We start from the raw sequence: 27,431 nt of genomic DNA on the forward strand, positions 1-27,431 counted from the left end.
AAGAGGTGAAAGACCTCAGGTGTTTTCACTCTAATAAGGTGGGACACACAAAGGTACACTGCTGGGGGCTTAGGAAAGGCACTGGGGAAAAGGATGTAGTAAAAGATGCTCAACAAGTGGGATTAGTTAAAACAATGAACGAAATACCAAGAGAAGTCAAGGAGCTGAAGGAGAATGCACAACCTAGGCATGGGCTGGATAGTAAGATAGCGCCCGATCTTTTCAAAGACTTCACCAGTGTGGGTGAGGTTTACTCAGGTAGAGCAAGGGGAATAGGTAAAGAATATTGAGAGATAGAAATATTGAGTGATACGGGAGCTGGTCTGTCTCTAATAGGAAGAGATGAAAATATTTGCACTTCTTCTGAAATATTGCCCAAGAGAGTGGTAATCTGTGGAATAAATGGAAAGAGGAATCATGTTCCCCTGTGTAAGATAAGGTGAGAAGGTCCAATCAAGACTGGGGAAGTGATAGTGGGAGTGATGGAAAACTTAGCTATTCCAGGAATACAGTTTATCCTTGGAAAGTATATAGCTGGATCGTAGGTGGAAGTGATGCCCATTGTAGTGGAAAAGCCAGAAGAAAACCAGGGAACTGAGGAGTTAGAAGAAAAATACCCTGGAATTTTTCTGGACTGTGTGGTGACAAGATCCTACAGCCATAAGTTAAAACAGGAAAGGAGAACAAAAGAGAAAGCTGAAGGGGTTGAGGTCCAGTTAGCTGAAACACTGTTTGATGAGATCGTAAAGGAAAAATCTAAGCAAGGAGAGGGTTAAGCAAATGCGTTTAGTTCTGAAAGATTAATGGAGTTACGTCAGAAAGGTGAGACAATAAAGGATTTATATCATAAAGCCTATACAGAAAGGAATCAGAGTGTATTCCAGAATTTCCACCTTAAGGATAAAATCATAAGGTGGAAATGAAGACTTTGGCAGGTTAGTGCAGATGAGAAATGGGCGGAAGTTCACCAGATTGTGTTGCCAATAGAATACAGACAGGAAGTATTGTGGGTAGCACACAAATTACCTGAAGGAGGTCATCTAGGAGTGAAGACTCAGGCTAAGATACAGAAGCATTTCTATTGGCCTGGATTGCATAAAGATGTGGTTGAATTTTGCTGTATCTGTCATAAATGTCAGATGGTAGGTAAGCCACAGGCAGTGATAAAACCAGCACCCTTGATGCCAATTCCTGCATTTGAAGAACCTTTTACACGGATTATTGTTGATTGTGTAGGTCACCTCCCTAAAACCAAAAGTGGGAACGAGTATTTGCTAACTGTAATGGATGTGTCCACCAGATTTCCAGAGGCAATTACTTTATAGAATATCAAGGCAAAAAGGTTGTGGAGGAGTTGTTTGCTCTCTTTACCCATCAAAAGGTTGTGGAGGAGTTGCTTGCTTGCTTTATCCGCTACGGATTACCCAGGGAGATTCAATCAGATCAAGGGCCCAATTTTACTGCCAAATTATTTAAGGAGGTCATGGATAGTTTAGGCATCAGACACTTTAAGTTGAGTGCATGCCATCCTGAGTTCCAGGGAACATCGGAAAGGTGGCATCAGACCCTAAAGACCATAGAAACATAGAAAAACTACAGCACAAACAGGCCCTTCAGCCCACAAGTTGTGCCGAACACATCCCTACCTTCTAGACCTACCTATAACCCTCCATCTTATTACGCTCCATGTACTCATCCAGGAGTCTCTTAAAAGGCCCTATTGAGTTCGCCTCCACCACCACTGACGGCAGCCAATTCCACTCGTCCACCACCCTCTGTGTGAAAAACTTACCCTGAACATCTCCCTTTACCTACCCCCCAGTACCTTAAACCTGTGTCCTCTTGTAGCAGACATTTCCACCCTGGGAAAAAGCCTCTGAGAGTCCATCCGATCTATGCCTCTCAACATCTTATATACCTCTATTAGGTCTCCTCTCATCCTTCGTCTCTCCAAGGAGAAAAGACCGAGCTCCCTCAGCCTATCCTCATAAGGCATGCCACTCAATCCAGGCAACATCCTTGTAAATCTCCTCTGCACCCTTTCAATCTTTTCCACATCCTTCCTATAGTGAGGCGACCAGAACTGAGCACAGTACTCCAAGTGGGGTCTGACGAGGGTCTTATATTGCTGCATCATTATCCCCGGACTCCTAAACTCAATCCCTCGATTGATAAAGGCCAGCACACCATACGCCTTCTTAACCACCTCCTCCACCTGCGGGGCCGATTTCAGAGTCCTATGGACCCGGACCCCAAGGCCCTTCTGATCCTCCACAGTACTAAGAGTCTTTCCCTTTATATTGTACTCCTTCATCCCATTTGACCTACCAAAATGGACCACGACGCATTTATCTGGGTTGAAGTCCATCTGCCACTTCTCCACCCAGTCTTGCATCCTATCAATGTCCCTCTGTAACTTCTGACATCCCTCCAGACTATCCACAACCCCACCAACCTTCGTGTCGTCGGCAAACTTACCAACCCATCCCTCCGCTTCCTCATCCAGGTCATTTATGAAAATGACAAACAGCAAGGGTCCCAGAACAGATCCCTGGGGCACACCACTGGTGACCGACCTCCATTTAGAAAAAGACCCATCTATACCCACTCTCTGCCTCCTTTGGGCAAGCCAGTTCTGGATCCACCTGGCAGCAGCCCCTTGGATCCCATGCCCTCTCACTTTTTTGAGAAGCCTTGCATGGGGGACCTTATCGAACGCCTTGCTAAAATCCATATAAACCACATCTACCACCTTCCCTTCGTCAATGTGTTTAGTCACATTTTCGAAGAACTCCACCAGGCTTGTGAGGCACAATCTGTCTTTGACAAAGCCATGCTGAGTATTCTTGAGCATACTAAACCTCTCTAAATGCTCATATATCCTGTCCCTCAGGATCTTCTCCATCAGTTTACCAACCACTGAGGTTAGACTCACCGGGCGGTAATTACCTGGGCTATCTCCATGTTGAGGGCTTACTGCTAAGATTACCCGACTGATTGGGATAAAGGTATCCCCTTTATATTATTTGTTATTAGAGATGCTCCAAATGAATTGACTCAGTTTACTCCATCTGAATTGATATTTGGACACAAAGTAAGAGGACTTTTGAAATTAATTAAGGAGAAGTTGGTAGGTCTGAAGTCAGAGATCTTGCAGTTGGATTATGTATCTAAGGTGAGAGAAAGATTAAGAAGAGTGGGTGAATTAGCTAGCCAACATTTGAAGGTGGCCCAGCACCTAATGAAACAAGAAGCAGATAAGAAATCTAAAATTTGTAAGTTTGCTCGTGGGGATAAAAATATTGGTGCTATTACCTGTGGTAGGAGATCCTTTTAAAGCAAGGTTTAGTGGTCCCTACCAGATTGAGAAGTTAAGTCAAGTGAATTATCTGGTAAAGATGCCAGATAGGAAAAAAAATGTAGAGGATATGTCATGTGAACATGCTAAAACAGGGAAAGGGAACCGGAGAAACAGGTATTAGTTACTACCACTCAGAATGAGGAATCAAATCCAGATGATGTGGATTTTGATGTGCCTCAGAATAAATTGAATAATGAAGAAGTCCTTAAGGAATGGAATAGGGTAGTGAGCTATCTGTCTCAGGAACAGAGAACTGAATTGAAAGATTTATTACAGTGCTATAAGAACCTGTGTAGAAATTGAATGGGGAGGACTAATGATATAGTACATGAGGTTGACGTAGGGAATGCTGTTCCAATAAAACAGCACCCCTATCGGCTTAATCCTCTCAAAGCAGTGCAGGTTCAGAAGGAAGTGGACGCGATGCTACAAGATGACATCATAGAGTTGAGTCAAAGCAAGTGGAGTTCTCCAATTGTGTTGGTTCCCAAACCTGATGGTACTTAACAATTCCTCGTAGATTATCGAAAGGTCAACGCTGTGACTAAATCTGATTCATACCCAATTCCAAGGATTGAGTGGAAAAAGTAGGACAAGCTACTTACATCACAAAGTTGGTCTTACTTTGCAGTTACTGGCAAGTACCTTTGTCAAGACAGCAAAAGAGGTTTCTGCCTTTGTAACCCCAAATGGGCTATATCAATTTAAAGTAACGCCCTTTGGGATGAAAAACACACCAGATACTTTTCAAAGGCTTATGATCAGAGTTGTTGCAGGATTGACTAATTGTGCAATCTACATAGATGAGTTCACAGAATCACAGGATACCACAGCGCAGAAGAGGCCCTTCAGCCCATCGAGTTGCACCGATGCATAAAAGGCCCAGACCTGCCCACCTAATTCCACTTGCCAGCACTTGGCCCACAGTCTTGAGTGTTATGGGGTGCAAAGTACCCATTCAGGTACTTTTTAAAGGATATGAGGCCTCCAACATCCTCTTAGGCAGTGCGTTCCAGACTGTCACCACACTCTGGGTAAAAAAGTTTTTCTTCAAATCCCCCCTAAACCCCCCACCATCATTTTTAACTTGTGTCCCTTCGTAACTGACCCTCCAACTAAGAGGAATAGCTGCTCCCTATCAACCCTGTCTATGCCCCTCATAATCTTGAACATCTCAATCAGGTTACCTCATAGTCTTCTCTGCTCCTGGGAAAACAACCCAAGCCTATCAAACCTGTTTATAACTTAAATGTTCCATCCCAGGCAACATCCTGGTGAATCTCCTCTGCACCAATGCATTCACGTCCTTCCCATAATGTGGCAACCAGAACTGCACACAGTACTCCCAATGCCTCATCAAAGTTCTATATAACTTCATCATGACTTCTCTGCTTTTGTAATCTATACCCCGATTGATAAAAGCGGGTGTGCCACATGTCTTTTTCACCACCCTACTAACCTGCTTTTCCGCCTTCAGAGATCTATGGACAAACAAGCCAAGGTCCCTTTGTTCCTCGGAACTTCCTAGTGTCAGAACTTTCATGGTATACTTCCTTGTCAAACTACTCCTTCCAAAGTGCATCACCTCACACTTTTCACGGTTAAATTCCATTTGCCACTTATCTGCCCATTTGACCATCTTGTCTATATTTTCCTGGAACCCAAGACACTCAACCTCACTGTTAACCACCCGGCCAGTCTTTGTGTCATTGGCAAACTTACTGATCCTATCCCCCACATGGTCATATGTCATTTATATAAATGATGAACAATAGGGGGCCCAACATGGATCCCTGCAGTACGCCACTGGCCACCAGTTACTAAAGCAGCTAGTCATTACCCTCCGTCTCCTACTGCTAAGCCAATTATGAAGCCACTTTATCAGATCACCCTGTATCCCATGTGCATTTGCCTTCTTAATAAGTCTCCCATATGAGACTTTGTCAAAGGCTTTGCTGAAATCCATGTAAACTACATCAACCACACAACCCTCATCCACATACTTGGTTACATGCTCTAAACATTTAATCAAATTTGTTAGGCATGACCTCCCTCTGACAAAACCATGCTGACTATCACTGATCAAACCTTGTTTCTCCAAATGGAGATAGATTCTCTCCTTCAGAATCTTTAGTAATCTTTAATCATTCATGGAGAGATCACATGGAGCATTTGGCAGAGCTCTTCAAGAGACTACGGAAGGCAAAGTTGGTCATTAACTTGGCAAAAACAGAATTTGCGAAGGACATTCTTAGGACACAACATCGGATACGGATGGATGACACTGAGAAACAGGAAGAAAAAGGCTTTCGAGAAATTTCCAAGACCATCAGCGAAGAAGGAAGTGCTATGATTTTTGGGATTGAGCAGATTCTACAGGAAATTCATACCAAACTTTAGTAGCGTAGTTACACCATTAACGAATTTGTTAAAAAAGAACATGACATTTCTGTGGATAGAACAATGCCAGGAGGCATTTGAGAATTTGTAAGCAGTGTTAACCATCACACCTGTTTTAGCCACACCAAACTTTCTGAAACCCTTTAAAGTCGCCATCGACGCCATGTAGGTATTGGAGCTGCGTTGTTACAGGAGGATGATTGGGGAATTGAAAGACAAGTCGGTTATTTTTCAAAAACACTCAATCAATTCCCACCAGACAAAATATTTTACTGTTGAAAAGGAGTTATTGAGTTTAGTAATGGCCTTACAACATTTTAATGTTTATGTTACAAACAATGCATCAGAGATGATTGTGTATCCCGATCACAATACTTTGACATTTCTGGAAAGATTCAAGGACAAGAATGCCAGACTATTTCATTGGAGTCTTATGTTACAAGCACTTAATTTACAGTTTGTACATATTGTAAGTTATTATTGCGGATGCTTTATCACAAGCTTAAGAGGGAGAATAAAAATGAAGCCATCTTTTCATGATGATGGTTCATTTTACTCTTAAGGGGGGAGGTGTTGCGAAGTTGGTATTTGTAAAATTGTCTGTTAAAAAGGTGTTTTTTTACAGTTTTTAAAAAAATATGCAGGGCATGCAATACACAGACTGAAACATTGTGTCGAGAGGCCAGGCGGTAGTGTCATCAAGACAACAGGCTGTTTTTGAATTTAGCCCAATCAATTTAAACTAGTCACTTAGCTAACAGCAGCCTATTAAATTTAAATTTGATGTTTTGGTAATCTGAGAACCAATCCTACTGTGGCGGTGTTGGTATGTAATCAGGTATGTAAGAGCCAGCTCCAGAGAGACATAGCAACTGCTCTCTCTGCCACAGCTAATATCTTTTAGCTCAAAGTCTCATCTGAATAGAAAAGGTACCAAAAGAAGCCAAAGATTCCAGACAGAAGAAAGAAGACAGAAGATTCCAGAAGAAAAAACCTGGTTGTGTTTTGACAGACTAAAACAAATCTATTTTTTTTTGTTAATAAGTGGGAATTGTATTTATCTAAACAGCATTCTATTAGAATAGTATTTTATTCAGTTTGTCAATAGTTTAGTTAACCTGTTCACTGTCAGTTAGATAAATAAAGGGTTACTTGTTGATTTTACAGAGAGAGTCTTTAGATAGCTATTTTGATTTAACCACTAAAAGTTGCTGAAGGGCAGGTTGTACTATTTCTCACACACTTTTAACAGATTATAAGGGAGGTACTCCTCTTTGAATGGTTAGGTATTAGCTCTCAGAGAGGGGATCAACTTCCCCTTCATAACACTATCCAGATGAGGCTTTATTTTAAGACTTAAATGAGGCCGTGAGAGCCAGCAGTTCTCCCCCTCTCTGAGGGCTGAACTAATCCGTTACTCAGCAGGTGGAAGTTGTTTTTCTGCTTCCCTTCCTTTATACCTGAGATGACAAATCAATATTTCCTACAATATGATTGGTTCTCAGATTATGAAAACATCAATTTCAAATCTAATAGGTTGCTGGCAGCCTGATTCAAATCTGATTGGCTAAATTCAAAAAATATTCAAAAGCCTGAAGCTTGTTACCAAGGCAACCCAGCTGCTTGTCTGTGTGCTGCATATGCACCTGCATTTTTTTAACTTTCTAAACACAGAGAAAACATTTTTACAATTTTTTAATAAGTTTACAAACACCAAATTCTAACATTGTACTCAATTTTGCAACACCTATCCATTCTAATCCCATTTTCCATCACTTGGTCCATAGCCTTGTATGAAATGGCATTTCAAGTGCTCATCTAAATGTTTTTTAAATGTTGTGAGGGTTCCTGCATATATCACCCTTTCAGGCAGTGAATTCCAGATTCCCACCACCCTCTGGTGAAAACGTTTTTCCTCAAATTCCATCTAAATCTCCTGACTCTTACCTTAAATCCATTTCTCCTGGTTATTGACCCCTCAACTAAGGGGAAAAGTTTCTTCCTATCTACCATATCAATTTCCCTCATAATTTTGTACACCTCGATGAAGTCCCCCCTCAGCCTTCCCTACTCTGAGGAAAACAGTCCCAGCCTATCCAGCCTTTCTTCATAGCTGAAATGCTCCAGCCCAGGCAGCAACCTGGTGAATCTCCTCTGCACCCTCTCTTGTGCAATCACGTTCTTTCTATAATGTGGGGACCAGAACTGCACACAGTACTCTAGTTGTGGCCTAACCAGTGTTTTATACAGCTCCATCATAACCTCCCTGCTCTTATATTCTATGCCTTGGCTAATAAAGGCAAGTATCCCATATGCCTTCCTTATTAACCCGCCCTGCTGCCTTCAGGGATTTTTGGACATGCACCCCAAGGTCCCTCTGGTCCTCTGATACTTCCTAACATCCTACCGTTCCATCATATATTCCCTTGCCTTGTTCGTCCTCCTGAAATGCAGCACCTCACACTTTGCAGGGTTAAATTCCATTTCAGAGTTTTTTCATGCCTCTCTTTGCTCTAATCCCTTTTTTATGTATCCCCCTTGCACTTTCTATACTCTTCTAAGCCCCCTATATCTGCCATTAGTCTCTCTTTTTTTCCTTATCCAATTCTGTATATCCCTTGACATCCAGGATTCTCTGGATATTTTGGTCCCACCCTACCCTTCCAATCCATCACGCAAACCAGCCTCCTATCCATTGACTCTGTCTACACTTCTCGCTGCCTCGGCAAAGCAGCCAGCATAATTAAGGACCCCACACACCCCTGACATTCTCTCTTCCACCTTCTTCCGTCGGGGAAAAGATACAAAAGTCTGAGGTCACGTACTAACCGACTGAAGAACGGTTTCTTCCCTGCTGCTATCAGATTTTTGAATGGACTAACTTTGCATTAAGTTGATCTTTCTCTACACCCTAGCTATGACTGTTACACTACATTCTGCACCCTCTCGTTTCCTTCTCTATGAACAGTATGTTTTGTCTGTACAGTGCACAAGGAACAATACTTTTCACTGTATATTAATACATGTGACAATAATAAATCAAATCAAATTTTTTTATATTACTGCACTAAACAGGCTTCCGGCAGACAAAAATGACATAGAAGGCTGCATTTTTGTCAAAGTATTGCAGATAAAGGAATTTGAGACAGTTGCTGCACTAAGGACCTATACAACTGCCTGTTTACAAGGAGAAGTTCAAACTCTTTTCATAGTTACCAGGTACAAATGACAGGTGAATTGTCCGAGGAAATCGTTTCCCTTCTGATTTCAACTTCCGAATTGCTTCAATATATCTGAAAGAGACAAAAGTGAAATACTTCTGCAATCAACAAGATTTATAACCAGTTCAGGGCTTCATTACCCACTGAGCCACAATAAACAGCACTATATCTCACCCTCCCCACCAAACATTTCCATTTCAAGAAAGTTTTACGCTTTTGAGAAAGAAGTGCATTGCTGGGGAACCTCAGTGTCCCTTCAAACACCCTCGGGGTAGTACAGCATGGGGTCAGATACAGAACAAAGCTTCCTTTACATTATCCCATCAAACATTCCCAGGACAGGTACAGCACTAGATGAGATACAGAGTAAAGTTCCCTCTACACTGTCCCCATCAAACATTCCCAAGACAGGTACAGCACGGGATAAGATACAGAGTAAAGCTTCCTCTACACTGTCCCCAACAAACACTCGCAGGACAGGTACAGCACGGGGTTAGATCAGAGTAAAGCTCCCCTGCACAGCCCCCCTCCCCAAAACACCTCAGGGCACACTTTGACCTGAATCTAAGGTATTCATTTGAGTCAGCGAGCCCATAATTCTGACCTCGTTGAAATGAGCTCATTCAGTACAGACAGGGAACTGATTCCAGGATTCTGCTGCTTTGTCAGACTCAAGTCTCAGTGCTTGGGCATCCTTACTCCTAAGCAGCCAATTGATCAACTCACTGAATGGTGACACACTTCATGTCCTGTGCCCCTCGGCCATATATATTCCCTTGCTGGTCCTTCACCGCTGCAAATGGATCATGTTTCCAGTGCTCCTGCACATAGAAATATGGAGTGAGCCCAGTTCCACAAGCAGAATTCCAACCCACATCCCCATCGCTCTCCTCAATGGAGCTTACCTCAAAGACCGGTACCACATCCGTGTGGGAGTTGAAGAGAATAGATTTCAGCTTGGGATCTGTTCCGTCCCAAGTAATGATGACAACTGTACGCCCTGGGTGAACCTAGACAAGAAGATAAAGATTTGAACTTACACAGTCCATTCTGTTCTTCTGCACTCAAAACAGCAAAGGAAAAGTATACAGAGCCTGTGACAAACAAAGCACCTCGCCCAAGCATAAGCAGAGGAACATTGTGCCAAAACATCGAGACATTAGGAAAAGCTTAGTCAAAGAAATGAGTTTTAATTTTTGTTAATTACCTGTGAACTAAGTAGCTTGTTTTTTCATTTCATTTCAGAGGGCATTTTAAGAGTCAACCTAATTGCAGTGACTTTGGAGTCACATGTAGGCCAAACCAGGTAAGGATGGCAGATTTCCTTTTCTAAAGGACACTGGTGAACCTCATGAGTTTTTACGACAATCGACAATGGTTTCATGGTCATCATTAGACTTTTAATTGCAGATTTTTATTCAATTCAAATTTCACCATCTGCTGTGGTGGGATTTGAATCCAGGTCCACAGAATTACCTGGGTCTCTGAATTATTAGTCCAGTGACAACTCCACTACCTCCTACTATAGGAGGAGAGGGAGGTGAAGAGGTTTAGGAAGAGATTTGGGACCTAGTCAGTGGAAGGCCCGGTCACCACTGCCGGTACAATGCAAACCAGGAACATACAGAGGCCAGTGTCAGAGAAAGGGAGAGTTTGAGGGTTGCAGACTAGGTGAAGGTTACAGAGAGGAAGGGATGAGACCATGGAGGAATTTGAATAGAGAGAATTCTTTCTTGGGGAGCCAGGAGTCAATATAGGTCAACAAGGCTCATGATGATAGGCATGAAGGATTTTAGTGCAGGATAGGATGTAGGCCACAGGGATTTGGATGAACTGAAGTCTACAGAGAGTAGATAGTGGGGTGGTGTAGTCTCACGGGAATAGGAAAACTTGAACAAAACACAAATGCGAGATCCTCTACTGTACACTCCAGCACCTCCCACATACAATCTTCTACCTGCAGTAATCCATCTCACCTGTAAGGGCAACTGAAGTCATTTCCCACAGTGCACAACAGCAGTAAAACCAAGGGCTCCATTTACCCTCCCAAGTGTCACCCTCGAGTCATTGTGCAATGTTTCTCTTGTACTGTGTGGGGAGTTTATTTATTCATTCATTGCCCATGAGTGGTGACAAGCCACCTTCTTGAACCATTCACTCATTGGATGTGGGCATCTCTGACTGAGCCAGCATTTATTGTCCATCCCTAATTACCCTTGAACTGAATAGGTTAGCCATTTCAGGACATTCAGCATTGCTGTGGATCCAGAGTCACATTTAGGCCAGACCAGGTAAGGACTGCAGATTTGCTTCCCTAAAGGACATTAATGAACTGGATGGGTTTTTACAACAATTGACAATTAGACTATATTTCCAAGACAGGTTGGTGAGTGACTTAGAGGCGAAGATGGTGGTGTTGCCATGCAACTTCCCATCCTTGGTGACACAGCAATGTCAGGTGGATATGTGCACCAAGACCATCTTACCAGGTGCATTACCCAAGTGAAGCAATCTGCTGGGACCTCGATAAAAAGGTCTCTAACAAAGGAGAGTTGTGCCTCAGACTATTCTTATGCCTATTTCTTCCCCCAGCCCTCCCCACATTTCATGGGCTGAGCAAAGTCCAGATTCTATATTGCAAGTCTGTTCCAGCGCTGCGTAGATCTCTCACCTCAAACTTCTTACAAGGAAGACCCAGCTCCACACTCAACCTCTCCAGGAACTTAATAGCACCATCTGAAAAAAACACAGGCACTGTGAGTCCTGCAACATCCAGACAGACTAAGGCAGGCGGAATATTTTTATAACATTGTTATCCTCCAAACTGGAGGAATGGCATAAAGTTGAGGGGAAAGAATTAAAATCAGTGGAGAGAGAATGAGATCTGGGTGTTCTTATACATTAACCTTCAGAGTCCCATGACCAATGCAGTGAAACAATTGTCAAAGTCAAGAGGGTCCTCAGGTGTATTCACATAATGGATAATTCACTGTAAAATAAAACATACCATTTTGTTCTTGTACATGACCTGGTTAGGCCTCTGAATACTGTGTCCAGTTTTAGTCCAATCACACGGTAAGCAATATTGAGGCTGTGGAAAGGGAGCAGGGAAGGGTGACGAGACCAATTCCTGGCTTAAAACCCAAAAAGGCTCAAAGAAAGTAGGACATTACACTCTACAAAAGTGTCATTCCAGGGGCGATTTGATCAAAGTTTGTAAAACAGAAAAGGAACTAGACTGCGTTTACATGGATTAATTACTTCAGCTAAATCAGATCAGGCAGGACTAGGTTCTATTTGAGGAGCAGGTTCCTTTTACAAAAAATTCTGAACCTCTGGAGCAGGCTGTTGGGTGTGGAAGTGGGCTCTAATTCACTATATTCCTTCCAGTGAGAGGTGAACGAGTTTCTAACTGGATGGAAATCACACTGAAGTATAGAAACACAAGAAGTATAGAAACACAGAGGGACCTAGGTGTGCAAGTCCACAAATCCTTGAAGGTGGCAGCACAGGTGGAGAAGGTGGTGAAGAAGGCATATGGTATGTTTGCCTTTATAGGACGGGGTATAAAGTATAAAAGCTGGAGTCTGATGTTGCAGCTGTATAGAACGCTGGATAGGCCACATTTGGAGTACTGCGTCCAGTTCTGGTCGCCGCACTACCAAAGGACGTGGAGGCTTTAGAGAGAGTGCAGAGAAGGTTTACCAGGATGTTGCCTGGTCTGGAGGGTCTTAGCTATGAGGAGAGATTGGGTAAACTGGGTTTGTTCTCCCTGGAAAGATGGAGAATGAGGGGAGACCTAATAGAGGTGTACAAAATTATGAAGGGTATAGATAGGGTGAACAGTGGGAAGTTTTTTCCCAGGTCGGAGGTGACGATCACGAGGGGGTCACGGGCTCAAGGTGAGAGGGGCGAGCTATAACTCCGATATCAGAGGGACGTTTTTTACACAGAGAGTGGTGGGGGGCTGGAATGCACTGCCAAGTAGGGTGGTGGAGGCAGACATGCTGGCATCATTCAAGACCTACCTGGATAGTCACATGAGCAGTCTGGGAATGGAGGGATACAAACAAATGGTCTAGTTGGACCAATGAGCGGCACAGGCTTGGAGGGCCGAAGGGCCCGTTCCCTGTGCTGTACTGTTCTTTGTTCTTTGTAAGTAGTTCAGTATCCTCCAACATCCATCCAGTCAGAGTGGTCTCCCAGACTGCCTGGGATCGTCTGAGGGGATGAAAGAGGAATATTCCAGATATTCCCCTGAATTGGCCTGGGTTTTGATTTGCTTCTCTGACTCTCCCGGAAGATCCCATGTTTCTGGGAGGAGTGGGAAGTGATGTCACGATTGACTGGGACAACCTCAGTGTGACCAGAAGGTCTATTACCATCCCTCAGATCCATATGATTGGATGTAGACAAGTGGTAGCAAAGAGGCAAAGGTCTGATAACCCGGAAGCTGATTTGCTGTGCCTGGAAGGTCATGTTTTTATTACTCCGGAACAGTTAGCAATGTACAGGGGAGAGATTCTTCATTCCACTGATAAACATGACAGAGACAAAACAACTTCCTTGGTGACTAGCAGGAAAGTGGAAGTGGGGAATGTCGGATCAGCCATGATCCTTTTGAATGGCAGAGCAGGTTCAAGGGGCCGAATGACTTACTCCTGTTCCTATTTTTTATGGTCTTATGGTGACTCCAACCAGCGGAGAGTTTTCCCCTTGATTATCAAGTGTCCCAAGATGTGTAGGTTGGATGGATTAGCCATGGTGAACGTACGGGGTTACCAGGATAGGGTGGGGGAGAGGGCCTGGTTAAGACAGTCAGTCAGTGCAGACTTGATGGGCCAAATGGCCTCTTCTACACTGTAGGGATTCTATGATTCCCATTGATATCAATTTTTGTAAGGGTTCCTTGATGCCACACTCTGTTGAATATTGCCTAAATGCCAAGGCCAGTCACTCTCATCTCACCTCTTAAGTTCAGCTCTTTCATCCATGTTTGAACCAAGGTTGTAATGAGGCCTGCAGCTGAGTTTGTAGAGCCTTTGCAGCATCCAGTGCCTTCAGCCATTCTTTGATATCACGTGGAGTGAATCAAATTGGCTGAAGACTGGCATCTGTGATGCTGGGGATCTCTAGAGGAGTCCAAGATGGTTCATCCACTCGACAAATGCTTCAGCTTTGTCCTTTGCCTTGCTGTGCTGACTGTGATACACTGGTGCTGGTGGCAATGTCCTGTTGCCCTCTGCCTCACATGGGACCAGAGGAACTAAGCATTAGTAAGAAGCACTTGAGACATATTATATTAAAGGCCCGATATAAGGGCTACTTGTAGCATTTGAGACCAAGAAACTTCACATTATGGAATAAAAGTTGACATCAAATCCACATTTTATTTTATTCATTTGTGGGACATGGGTGTCGCTGGTTGGCCAGCATTTATTGCCTATCCATAGTTGCCCTTGAGAAGTGGTGGTGAGCCGCCTTCTTGAATTGCTACAGTCCATGTTCTGTGGGTTGACCCACAATGCTGTTAGGGAGGGAATTCCAGGATTTTGACCCAGCAACATAAGGTGATATGAGTTCAGATGACCAGAAGGTTGGCCAAAGAGATAGGTTTGAAAGAATGTCTTAAAGAACGTAGAAGAGAGGGTTGGTTCAGGAGATGGAGAGGCAGAAGGAACTGAAGGCATGGCTGTCAATGGTGGTTCTGTCCTGCCGGTGGAACAGACACACCCAGGGATAGTGATGGAGAAGCCTGGGACATTGGACGCAAGGTATGATTGGATGAGTATGACTATGTCAGGCTGTTGCTTGACTAGTCTGTGGGACAGCTCTCTCAATGAGTGGCAGATGTGAGTGAGGCGGTGCCTTTATCATTTTGTCATATTATAAAGGGAAGACAGGCCGATTGGAGAGAGGGTAGAGAAGATTTGCAAGGCATGGGTATACATACCAGGAAAGCATCGACAGGCTGATTCACTTTTATTTTGAAAAAAAGGTGAGGAGCAACCAAAATAAAGAAGTTATGGAAGATTTTGATGGAGTGGATATAGAGAAACAGGCTCTGTTGTCTCAACATTGCCCCTCAACTGAGACATGGTGATCCTCTGGTTAATTCACCACCAATCAGCTCTCTCCCTCAAAGGGGAGTATAGAATCAGCTCTCTCTATACATATTTATATAGCAGCATTCACATGCTCGAGACATTCCAAAACAAAGGTTGTATTAACCAGTCCTTCCTCTCTATCTCAATGCTGCCTGTGTTGTGGTTAGTTTTTGTAAAATTATTTTTAAAAACTTCTAAAATGCTAAGAGTTGTAAAATTGCATGGTCTGTTAAAAAAGGTAGTTTTCTTGCTATGTTTAGAGAGTTAAAAGAGACGCAGGTGCAACTGCACTACACAGAGAGCATAGAGTGAAACATTGTGTCGCAAGGCTAGGCAGCGGTGCTGCCAAGACAACAGGTTGTTTTTGAATTTTAACCAATCAGTTTAAACTAGGCATTTGAATATCAGCAGCCTATCAGGTTTGAATTTGATGTTTTGATAACCTGTAAACCAATCCTATTGTGGGGATTTTGGTATGTCATCAGAGATATAAGCCACAGCTCCCAGCTCCAGAGAGCCAAACAGCAACTACCTGTCAGCCCAGCCTCAGTCATAGATCACAGCTTGAGAGAGTGAGGCACAGCCAGCAACTGTCTCTGCCAGCGTAACAGTCACATTTATGTCTTAAAAGAAAGCCTCATCTCAATCGCAAAGGTACCAACAGAAGATTGGAAGTCAGAAGAAGTCAGCAAAGAAGACAGAACATTCTGGAAGATAAAACCTGGTTATATTTTGAGAGTGACTAGAAATTCTATTTTTTTTGTTAATAAGTGGGAATTGTATTTATGTAAACAGCATTCCATTAGAATAGTGTTTTATTTGGTTTGTTAATAGTTTAATTAACCTGTTTACTGTTAGTTAGATAAATGAACTGTTACTTGTTGCTTTTTCAGAGTCCCAGGTAGTTATTTTGATTTAAACAGTAAAAGTTATTGAAACGCAGAAATGACTACTTCTCACACTTTTTAACAGATTATGAAGGGAGGTACTTCTCTTTGAGTGGTTGCGTGTTAGTTCTTTGAGAGGAGATCAACCTCCTCTTTGTAACACGTGACATACTGACTGTTTTGGAAATACAGTAAGAAGTTTTACAACACCAGGTTAAAGTCCAACAGGTTTATTTGGTAGCAAAAGCCACTGGTGTTGTAAAACTTCTTACTGTGTTTACCCCAGTCCAACGCCGGCATCTCCACATCATGTTTTGGAAATAACCAGATAGTCTATGTTACTAATGTTGGTTGACTCATTTTAACTTCTCGCCACAAGGCAGCATCTCTAACAGTGAAGTCTCAGTCTACACGCACACACTGAGATGGGAAACCTCTGTCAGTAAACAGACGGTTTGTAGGGCCCAGAGCCTTTGCAGCATCCAGTGCCTTCAGCCTTTCCTTGATATCACGTGGAGTGAATCGAATTGGCTGAAGACTGACATCTGTAATGTTGGGGATCTCTGGAGGAGACCGAGATGGTTCATCCACTCGACAGATGCTTCAGCTTTGTCCTTTGCACTGCTGTGCTGGGCTGACTGCGATACAATGGAACTGGTAGCCGTGTCCTGATGCCCACTGCCTCAGATGGGACCAGAGGAACTAAGCATAAGTAAGAAGCACGTGAGACATATTATATTTAAAGCCCGATATAAAGACAACTTGTAACAATTGAGACCAAGACACTTCGCATTGGAAGTTCCTATTAGCACAAAACAGTGGGATGGGAATCCCTATCTGTACACAGACAGTGGCATGAGAATCTCTATCGGGGTACACAGACAGTGGGATGGGCTGGTAGCTAGGACGTGGATCCCCTACCAGTACACAAGAAGCAATGGCCAACAACCCAAGGCTCACCTGCTCTTCTTCTCAGGTCAAAGGTGCCTTAACCGTCGAGATTGGTTTTATACGCTTCCTTTCTACATAGAACATAGAACAGTACAGCACAGTACAGGCCTTTCAGCCCTCGATGTTGTGCCGAGCTTTTTCCGAAACCAAGATCAAGCTATCCCACTCCCTATCATCCTGGTGTGCTCCATGTGCCTATCCAATAACCGCTTGAAAGTTCCTAAAGTGTCTGACTCCACTATCACAGCAGGCAGTCCATTCCACACCCCAACCACTCTCTGAGTAAAGAACCTACCTCGGACATCCCTCCTATATCTCCCTCCATTAATCTTATAGTTATGCCCCCTAGTAACAGCTACATTCACCCGAGGAAATAGTCTCTGAACGTCCACTCTATCTATCCCCCTTATCATCTTATAAACCTCTATTAAGTCACCTCTCATCCTCCTCCGCTCCAAAGAGAAAAGCCCTAGCTCCCTCAACCTTTCCTCATAAGACCTACCCTCCAAACCAGGCAGCATCCTGGTAAATCTCCTCTGCACTCTTTCCAGTGCTTCCACATCCTTCTTATAGTGAGGTGACCAGAACTGCACACAATATTCCAAATGTGGTCTCACCAAGGTCCTGTACAGTTGCAGCATAACCCCACGGCTCTTAAACTCAAACCCTCTGTTAATAAACGCTAACACACTATAGGCCTTCTTCACGGCTCTATCCACTTGAGTGGCAACCTTCAGAGATCTGTGGATATGAACCCCAAGATCTCTCTGTTCCTCCACATTCCTCAGAACCCTGCCGTTGACCCTGTAATCCGCATTCAAATTTGTCCTACCAAAATGAATCACCTCGCACTTATCAGTGTTAAACTCCATCTGCCATTTTCCGGCCCAGCTCTGCATCGTATCAATGTCTCTTTGCAGCCTACAACAGCCCTCCACCTCATCCACTACTCCACCAATCTTGGTGTCATCAGCAAATTTACTGACCCACCCTTCAGCCCCCTGCTCCAAATCATTGATAAAAATCACAAATAGCAGAGGACCCAGCACTGATCCCTGTGGTACACCGCTGGTAACTGGTCTCCAGTCTGAAAATTTTCCATCCACCACCATCCTCTGTCTTCTATGAGATATGATGTGGAGATGCCGGCGTTGGACTGGGGTAAGCACAGTAAGAAGTCTCACAACACCAGGTTAAAGTCCAACAGGTTTATTTGGTAGCAAATACCATAAGCTTTCGGAGCAGAGCTCCTTCGTCAGATGGAGTGGTCTCTGTTCTCCAACAGTGCACAGACACAGAAATCAAATTACGGAATACTGATTAGAATGCAAATCTCTACAGCCAGCCAGGTCTTAAATGTACAGACAATGTGGGTGGAGGGAGCATTCAACACAGGTTAAAGAGATGTGTATTGTCTCCAGACAGAACAGCTTGTGAAATTCTGCAAGTCCAGGAGGCAAGCTGTGGGGGTTACTGATAATGTGACATAAATCCAACATCCCGGTTTAGGCCGTCCTCATGTGTGCGGAACTTGGCTATCAGTCTCTGCTCAGCGTTCTCCAAGGCGGCCTTCACGACACACGACAGCGCAGAGTCGCTGAGCAGAGACTGATAGCCAAGTTCCGCACACATGAGGACGGCCTAAACCGGGATGTTGGATTTATGTCACATTATCAGTAACCCCCACAGCTTGCCTCCTGGACTTGCAGAACTTCACAAGCTGTTCTGTCTGGAGACAATACACATCTCTTTAACCTGTGTTGAATGCTCCCTCCACCCACATTGTCTGTACATTTAAGACCTGGCTGGCTGTAGAGATTTGCATTCTAATCAGTATTCTGTCATTTGATTTCTGTGTCTGTGCACTGTTGGAGAACAGAGACCACTCCATCTGACGAAGGAGCTCTGCTCCGAAAGCTTATGGTATTTGCTACCAAATAAACCTGTTGGACTTTAACCTGGTGTTGTGAGACTTCTTACTGTTCTATGAGATAGCCAGTTACTTATCCAATCGGCCAAATTTCCCTCTGTCCCACACCTCCTTACTTTCTTCATGAGCCTACCATGGGGAACCTTATCAAACGCCTTACTATAATCCATGTATACGACATCAACTGTTCTACCTTCATCTACACACTTAGTTACCTCCTCAAAGAATTCAATCAAATTTGTGAGGCACGACTTACCCTTCACGAATCCATGCTGACTATCACGGATTAAGCTGCATCTTTCCAAATGGTCATAAATCCTATCCCTCAGGACCTTTTCCATTAACTTACCGACCACCGAAGTAAGACTAACCGGCCTATAATTACCAGGGTCATTCCTATTTCCTTTCTTGAACAGCGGAACAACATTCGCCACTCTCCAGTCCTCTGGCACTATCCTCGTGGACAGTGAGGACCCAAAGGTCAAAACCAAAGGCTCTGCAATCTCATCAATCTTGCCCCCCAAAGAATCCTAGGATATATCCCATCTGGCCCAGGGACTTATCAACCCTCAGGTTTTTCAAAATTGCTAATACACCTTCCCTCAGAACATCTACCTCCTCCAGCCTATCAGCCTGTATCCCATTCTCATCCTCAAAAACATGGTCCCTCTCCTTGGTGAACACTGAAGTATTCATTCATCGCCTCTCCTATCTCTTCTGACTCCATGCACAAGTTCCCAGTACTATCCTTGACCGGCCCTAACCTCACCCTGGTCATTCTTTTATTTCTCACATCAGAGTAAAAAGCCTTGGGGTTTTTCTTGATCCGAGCCACCAAGGACTTCCCATGCCCCCTCCTAGCTCTCCTAAGCCCTTTTTTTAGCTCATTCCTTGCTACCTTGTAACTCTCAAGCGACCCAACTGAACCTTGTTTTCTCATCCTTACATACGCTTCCCATCTTATGCTCCCTAATTCCTGCCTAATCGCATCATAATTACCCCTCCCCCAATTATAAACCTTGCCCTGCCGTAAGGCCCTATCCCTCTCCATTGCAATAATGAAAGACACCAAATTATGGTCACTATCTCCAAAGTGCTCTCCCACAACCAAATCTAACACTTGGCCCGGTTCATTACCCAGTACCAAGTCCAATGTGGCCCCACCTCTTGTCGGCCTATCCACATATTGTGTCAGGAAACCCTCCTGCACACACTGTACAAAAACTGCCCCATCCGAACTATTCGACCTATAAAAGTTCCAATCAATGTTTGGAAAGTTAGTCACACATGACAACTACCCTGTGACCTCCACACCTATCCATAATCTGCTTTGCAATTTCTTCCTCCACATCTCTATTACTATTTTGGGGGCCTATAGAAAACCCCCAACAACATGACTGCTCCTTTCCTATTTCTAACTTCAGCCCATATTACCTCAGTAGGCAGATCCCCCTCGAACTGCCTTTCTGCAGCCGTTAAACTATCTTTGATTAACAATGCTACTCCTCCACCTCTTTTACCACCTTCCCTACTCTTACTGAAACATCTATACCCCGGAACTTCCAACAACCATTCCTGTCCCTGTTCTAACCATGTCTCCGTAATGGCCACAACATCGTAGTCCCAAGTACCAATCCACGCTCCAAGTTCACCTACCTTATTCCGGATGCTCCTTGCATTGAAGTAGACACACTTCAACCCACCTTCCTGTCTGCCGGTACACTCCTGCGACCTTGATACCCTCCTCAGTACCTCACTACACTCAACACTGGCTTCTGGACTACAGCTCGTTTTCCCATCCCCCTGACAAATTAGTTTAAACCCCCCCGAAGAGCCGTAGCAAATTTCCCTCCCAGGATATTGGTGCCCCTCTGGTTCAGGTGCAACCCGTCCTGTTTGTACAGGTCCCACCTCCCCCAGAATGTGCTCCAATTATCCATGAAACTGAAACCCTCCCTCCTACACCATCCCTGCAGCCACGTGTTTATCTGCACTCTCTCCCTGTTCCTCAGCTCACTAGCACATGGCACCGGCAACAAACCAGAGATGACAACATGGTTTATCCTGGCTCTCAGCTTCCACCCTAGCTCCCCAAATTAACCTGTTTTAAATCCCCGTCCCTTCTCTTACCTATGTCGTTGGTACCGATGTGTACCACGACTTGTGATTGTTCCCCCTCCCCCTTAAGGATCCTGAAAACATGGTCTGAGACGTCACGGATCCTGGCACCCGGGAGGCAACATACCATCCGTGAGTCTCTTTCGCTGCCACAGAACCTCCAATCTGTCCCTCTAACTGTCGAGTCCCCAGTAACTATTGCTCTCCTGCTCACCCCCCTTCCCTTCTGAGCCACAGGGACGGACTCAGTGCTGGAGATCCGGTCACCGTGGCTTACCACTGGTAGGTTCCCCCCCGCCCCCCCCCCCAACAGTATCCAAAGCGGTATACTTGTTGCCGAGGGGAACGACCACAGGGGATTCCTGCACTGACTGCTTCCTCCCAGCCCCTCTCACCATCACCCATCTATCTTCATTCTTCGGAGTAACTACATCCCTGAAGCTTCTATCTATGACCACCTCCGCCTCCCGAATGATCCGAAGTTCATCCAGCTCCAGTTCCAGATTCCTAACACGGTCTTCAAGGAGCTGGAATTGGATGCACTTCCTGCAGGTGTACTCAGCTGGGACACTACTCATCATAGAATCATAGAAACCCTACAGTGCAGAAGGAGGCCATTTGGCCCATCGAGTCTGCACCGACCACAATCCCACCCAAGCCCTACCCCCATATCCCTACATATTTACCCGCTAATCCCTCTAACCTACACATCTCAGGACACTAAGGGGCAATTTTAGCATGGCCAATCAACCTAACCCGCACATCTTTGGACTGTGGGAGGAAACCGGAGCACCCGGAGGAAACCCACACAGACACGAGGAGAATGTGCAAACTCCACACAGACAGTGACCCAAGCCGGGAATCGAACCCAGGTCCCTGGAGCTGTGAAGCAGCAGTGCTAACCACTGTGCTACTGGTGTTCCTCACCTCAAACATCCCACAGGAGGAACATTGCACTGCCTGCAGTGACATCCCTGCTAACTTCCCTTAATAAGAAACGAAAGAGAGAAAAAAAAAGCTTACCTGTTCTCACTCCGAGTCCTTTTTTAGGTTAGAGGAGGGTGGGAGACTCCAAAATGAGATTAAACCCAAACAAACTGAGATTAAACCCAAACAACTGATATTAAATCCAAGACAACTGAGATTAAACCCAAACAAACTGAGATTAAACCCAAACAAACTGAGATTAAACCCAAACAACTGATATTAAATCCAAAACTGAGATTAAACCCAAACAACTGAGATTAAACCCAAACAACTGATATTAAATCCAAGACAACTGAGATTAAACCCAAACAAACTGAGATTAAACCCAAACAAACTGAGATTAAACCCAAACAAACTGAGATTAAACCCAAACAACTGATATTAAATCCAAAACTGAGATTAAACCCAAACAACTGAGATTAAATCCAAACAACTGAGATTAAACCCAAACAACTTTCTCTCTGCTATACTGCTGTAACCATTTATATCACTGCTTGATCCAATTTTTCTTTCTTCTCTTGTCTAATTATCAGCTCTTCCAATCTTGCACTTTTACTATTTAAACACTCCTATCTTCCTCCTTTTATTCTCCCCAACCGCTCTGTGCCTTGCTTATAAACTGTTAAATCTACAACAGTTTTGGGATCACAGCCACCACAAGACATCCCAAAACTCCTAGTTGATGGGTTCCTGAAGTATTTAACTCAGTTTCTCTCCCCACGGAATGCTGCAGGACCTGCTGAGTATTCCCAGCATTGTCTGCTGTTCATTTGAATAGCTGTTCCAATCGCGAGGAAGAGACAAGTGCCAACCATTGCTACCTGTTCACATCTTACCTGCTTACATGTAGAAATGATTAATAATCCCAGAAGGAATCCATGCCATCTTTTTGTAAAACATTTACAGACTGCAGCTAGCATTTATGGCCCATGTTTAATTGCCCTGATGGTGTTGAGGTGTTGTCTGGTTTTGCACCACTGAATGGTTTGCCTGTCAACTTCAGAGGGTATTTAAAAGTCAAGCACATTGGTGTGGGCTTAGGGTCACATAAAGGCCAGAGCAGGTAAGAACAGGAGAATGTCTTCCTTAAAGAGCATTAATGAACCCAGCTTGGCTTTTATGAAGCCAACAGCTCCAAGGTCACTTTTACTGATACCCAGCTCCAAGGTTTTTAAATCCGAATTCAACATTCTCAAACTGGTGGGTTTTAAGCACACATTCTCTAATCCAATAACATAACCACAGTCCCTGCTTACAGAGCTCGACAGGGGAGATGTAGGAAGGCTGTTGCCATGTCGGGGAATCTAGAGCCAGAGACATCTGAATAGACCATTTAGGACTGAGATGACGAGGAATTTCTTGACTCAGAGGGTGGCAAATCTTTTGAATTCCCTACCCCAGAGGGCTGTGGAGGTTCCATCATTCTCTATCAGAGCAGTCATGATTTTAAACGTCTCTATCAAATCTCCTCTCAATCTCCTCTTTTCTCAGAATAGCCCTGAGATAAACAAATCCATACTGTATTTGATGAAGTTCTCTCTCACGTCTGCTGAGTATTTCCAGCATTTTCTTTTATTATATTTGATGGTGTTGAGTCAAGGATAAATACTGACCAGGATAGAACTCCCCAACTCTTCTTCAAAGGGTCCCACAGGATCTTGTTCTGTTGTTAAGGCAGATGAGGTTTCGGCTTAACAAACAGTTCAAACAAAAGCACATCTTCAGAAGTGTCAGTCCAGACACCGTGCTCAAGACGACAGAGTGCTACCACTGGCATAGGGGCTGATTTGGTGGAAGATTTTGTCTGCTGTAAGGATCCTACGAGAAAGGAGCCCCTTATTCTGAATGGGCAGATAGTATAACCGCAGCCCCCCCCCCCCCCCCAAGTTCCTCAGCAACTCACAAGCTTACTCATGTGGTGGATGGCTCATGTGAAAAAATGCCACATTGTGGTACACTATATGATGCAGAGTGAAGGCTCTTTACTCTGACCTGTCTGTGCTGTTCCAATCCTGGGAACGGCTGATGCTTGCACTGGGCACTCACAAGAGAAAATGTCTTCATCCAACACTAACATCTCCTCCCCTTGAGCAGAAACAAAGTTAGCAAGAAAAAGAGAAACATTTGACTGAACAAACAGCAAACCTATGCTGGTGTGTGTGTGAGTATGTACAAGATGAAGATATGTAACTTAGGAGTTGGCTGAGTTAAGTGTCTCCATCTCCATCTGCACAATTCACATCATTCCATCTATCTTACCATAGTCGGGCTGAGGGTGTACAGTTCTGATTCTCAGGTACTCCCGGAACAACCGGACAGACAGGTGCTCCTCTTGCTGTCCACCCATCCTGTAGAAATGCTGTGTAAGTACGTCACTCTGCGTGAGAGAGTAGATTTAGAGAAAATCATTGCCACAGTCAGACACTACTAATAACCTGGGCTGTGGAACATGGGCAAGGACACAGGAAAATAGCACAACATAGGTAATGACATGCAAGAACACATGGTGACACAAGAACACAGGCATGTGTCGCAAAGGAACACATAGCAACACAGGTATACAGGAATTTACACAAAGGAACACACAGCAACACAGGAACATAGGCAGTAACACACAGGAACACATAGTGACACACAGGAACATAGGTAGTGACACACATGAACACATAGCAACACAGGAATGCATAGCGACACAGGAACACAGGCAGTTACGCGAAGGACACATAGCAACACAGAAACACAGGCAGTGACACAGGAACGCAAAGCAACACAGGAACACAGGCAGTGACGCGAAGGAACACATAGCAACACAGAAACACAGACAGTGACACATAGGCATGGAAAAAACATAGAATCCCTACAATGCTGAAGGGGGCCATTCGGCCCATCGAGTCTGCATCGACAATAATCCCACCCAGACCCTATCCCCGTAACCCTACATATTTCACCCTGTAATCCCTCTAACCTATTATCCCTGGACACAAAGGGGCAATTTAGCTTGGCCAATCAACCTAACCCGTATCTCTTTGGATTGTGGGAGGAAACCGGAGTACCCGGAAGACACCCAAGCAGAGGATGAATGTGCAAACTCCACACGGATAGTGACCCAAGCCGAGAATCGAACCCAGGAGCTGTGAGGCAGCAGTACTAACCACTATGCTACCGTGCCGTGGAAAGCAATACAGGAACACAGGCAGTGACACACAGGAATGCATAGCAACACAGGAATACTGGTGGTAACACACAGGCACACACAGCAACACAGGAACACAGGCACTGACAAACAGGAACACAGGCAGAGACATGCAGGAAAACATAGCAACACAGGAACACAGGCACTGACACACAGAAACACAGAGCAACACAGGAACGCAGGCACTGACACACAGAGCAAACACAGGAACGCAGGCACTGACACACAGAGCAACACAGGAACGCAGGCACTGACACACAGAGCAACACAGGAACACAGGCACTGACACACAGAAACACAGAGCAACACAGGAACGCAGGCACTGACACACAGAGCAACACAGGAACGCAGGCACTGACACACAGAGCAACACAGGAACGCAGGCACTGACACACAGAGCAACACAGGAACACAGGGAACGCCGTCAACTCCCTCTCCGTTATTCTTTCCCATTTCTCTCCCTCATCCCGGTGCCACACTGTTTCCTCTATTCCCTGGAGCGGTGAAAGAGGCAGAATCCAAGGCCGGGAAAAACCGAGATGAGGCCCCGGGATCCACCCCCAGCCCTGGGATCAACCCAGAATCCACCCCAACCCCAGGATAAACCTGGGATCCACTTCGGCCCCGGGATCCACCTGGAATCCTCCCCTGGGCTGGATCAACCCCGGGATCCACTTGCAGCATCGGGATCTACACACCGTGATCCGCCTCGAACACGGAGGTCAATTTCACAATCAGCCCCAGATCCACCCGAGTCCCGGGATGTGGGCCTCACCCTCAACGCTCGCGCTCTCTCTGGGCCGCGAGCACAGATTGCAGGGTCAAAGTTCCCCACTGACAGCTCGAGGCAAAGTCCAACAACTGCCGCCGGCCCTCCCCCCGGCCCCCCCTCTCCCCCCACCCGCCCCCCTCTCCTCCCCCCACCACCCGCCCCCTCTCTCCCCCACCCGCCCCCCCTCTCTCCCCCCACCCCGCCCCCCTCTCTCCCCCCCCACCCCGCCCCCCTCTCTCCCCCCACCCGCCCCCCTCTCTCCCCCACCCGCCCCCCTCTCTCCCCCCACCCGCCCCCCTCTCTCCCCCCACCCGCCCCCCTCTCTCCCCCCCACCCGCCCCCCTCTCTCCCCCCACCCCGCCCCCCTCTCTCCCCCACCCGCCCCCCTCTCTCCCCCACCCGCCCCCCTCTCTCCCCCACCCGCCCCCCTCTCTCCCCCACCCCCGCCCCCCTCTCTCCCCCCCCCCGCCCCCCTCTCTCCCCCCCCCGCCCCCTCCTCCCCCCCCCGCCCCCCTCCTCCCCCCCCCCGCCCCCCTCTCTCCCCCCCCCCCCGCCCCCCTCTCTCCCCCCCCCCCCCCCTCTCTCCCCCCCCCGCCCCCCCTCTCTCCCCCCCCCCCCCCCCCGCCCCCCTCTCCCCCCCCCGCCCGCCCCCCCCTCTCCCCCCCCCCCCCCCCCGCCCCCCCTCTCTCCCCCCCCCCGCCCCCCGCCCTCTCCCCCCCCCGCCCCCCTCTCTCCCCCCCCCGCCCCCCTCTCTCCCCCCCCGCCCCCCCTCTCTCCCCCCCCGCCCCCCTCTCTCCCCCCCCCGCCCCCCTCTCTCCCCCCCCCCCGCCCCCTCTCTCCCCCCCCCGCCCCCCTCTCTCCCCCCCCCGCCCCCCCCTCTCTCCCCCCCCCCCGCCCCCCCTCTCTCCCCCCCCCGCCCCCCTCTCTCCCCCCCCCGCCCCCCTCTCTCCCCCCCCGCCCCCCTCTCTCCCCCCCGCCCCCTCTCTCCCCCCCCCGCCCCCCTCTCCCCCCCGCCCCCCTCTCTCCCCCCCCCCGCCCCCTCTCTCCCCCCCCCGCCCCCTCTCTCCCCCCCCCGCCCCCCTCTCTCCTCCCCCCCCCCGCCCCCCTCTCTCCCCCCCCCCCGCCCCCCCTCTCTCCCCCCCGCCCCCTCTCTCCCCCCCGCCCCCCCTCTCTCCCCCCCCCCCGCCCCCCTCTCTCCCCCCCCGCCCCCCTCTCTCCCCCCCGCCCCCCTCTCTCCCCCCCGCCCCCCTCTCTCCCCCCCCCCCGCCCCCCTCTCTCCCCCCCCGCCCCCCTCTCTCCCCCTCCCCCCTCCCCGCCCCCTCTCCCCTCCCCCCCGCCCCCCTCCTCCCCCCCCTCCCCCCCCTCCCTCCTCCCTCCCCCCCCCCGCCCCCCCTCTCTCTCCCCCCCCCCCCGCCCCCCTCTCTCCCCCCCCCCGCCCCCCCTCTCTCCCCCCCCCCGCCCCCCCTCTCTCCCCCCCCCCCCCTCTCTCCCCCCCCCGCCCCCC

General features: G+C 46.8%; 1 protein-coding gene across 3 annotated transcripts in view; it reads right to left on the reverse strand.

Annotated features, from left to right (window-relative positions):
• LOC144491464 (aminoacylase-1B-like) overlaps positions 1-26,001 on the reverse strand; it is a 51,858-nt gene extending 25,857 nt beyond the window's left edge. The window contains exons 1-6 of one of the 3 annotated variants that reach the window (XM_078209322.1): positions 25,931-26,001; positions 24,222-24,339; positions 11,654-11,718; positions 9,888-9,992; positions 9,709-9,803; positions 8,978-9,054 (exon numbers count right to left, since the gene is read on the reverse strand). In XM_078209322.1, the coding sequence (XP_078065448.1) occupies positions 8,978-9,054; positions 9,709-9,803; positions 9,888-9,992; positions 11,654-11,718; positions 24,222-24,309 (430 nt within the window). In that variant the 5' untranslated portion in view covers positions 24,310-24,339; positions 25,931-26,001. Of the gene's footprint in view, positions 1-8,977; positions 9,055-9,708; positions 9,804-9,887; positions 9,993-11,653; positions 11,719-24,221; positions 24,340-25,761 lie in introns of all 3 variants that reach the window. The other 2 variants (XM_078209323.1, XM_078209321.1) reach the window with 2 other exon arrangements.
• Between the last annotated feature and the right edge of the window lie 1,430 nt (positions 26,002-27,431).

The sequence above is a fragment of the Mustelus asterias genome, chromosome 3 (genome assembly GCF_964213995.1).
Source record: "Mustelus asterias chromosome 3, sMusAst1.hap1.1, whole genome shotgun sequence".
Lineage (NCBI taxonomy): Eukaryota > Metazoa > Chordata > Chondrichthyes > Carcharhiniformes > Triakidae > Mustelus > Mustelus asterias.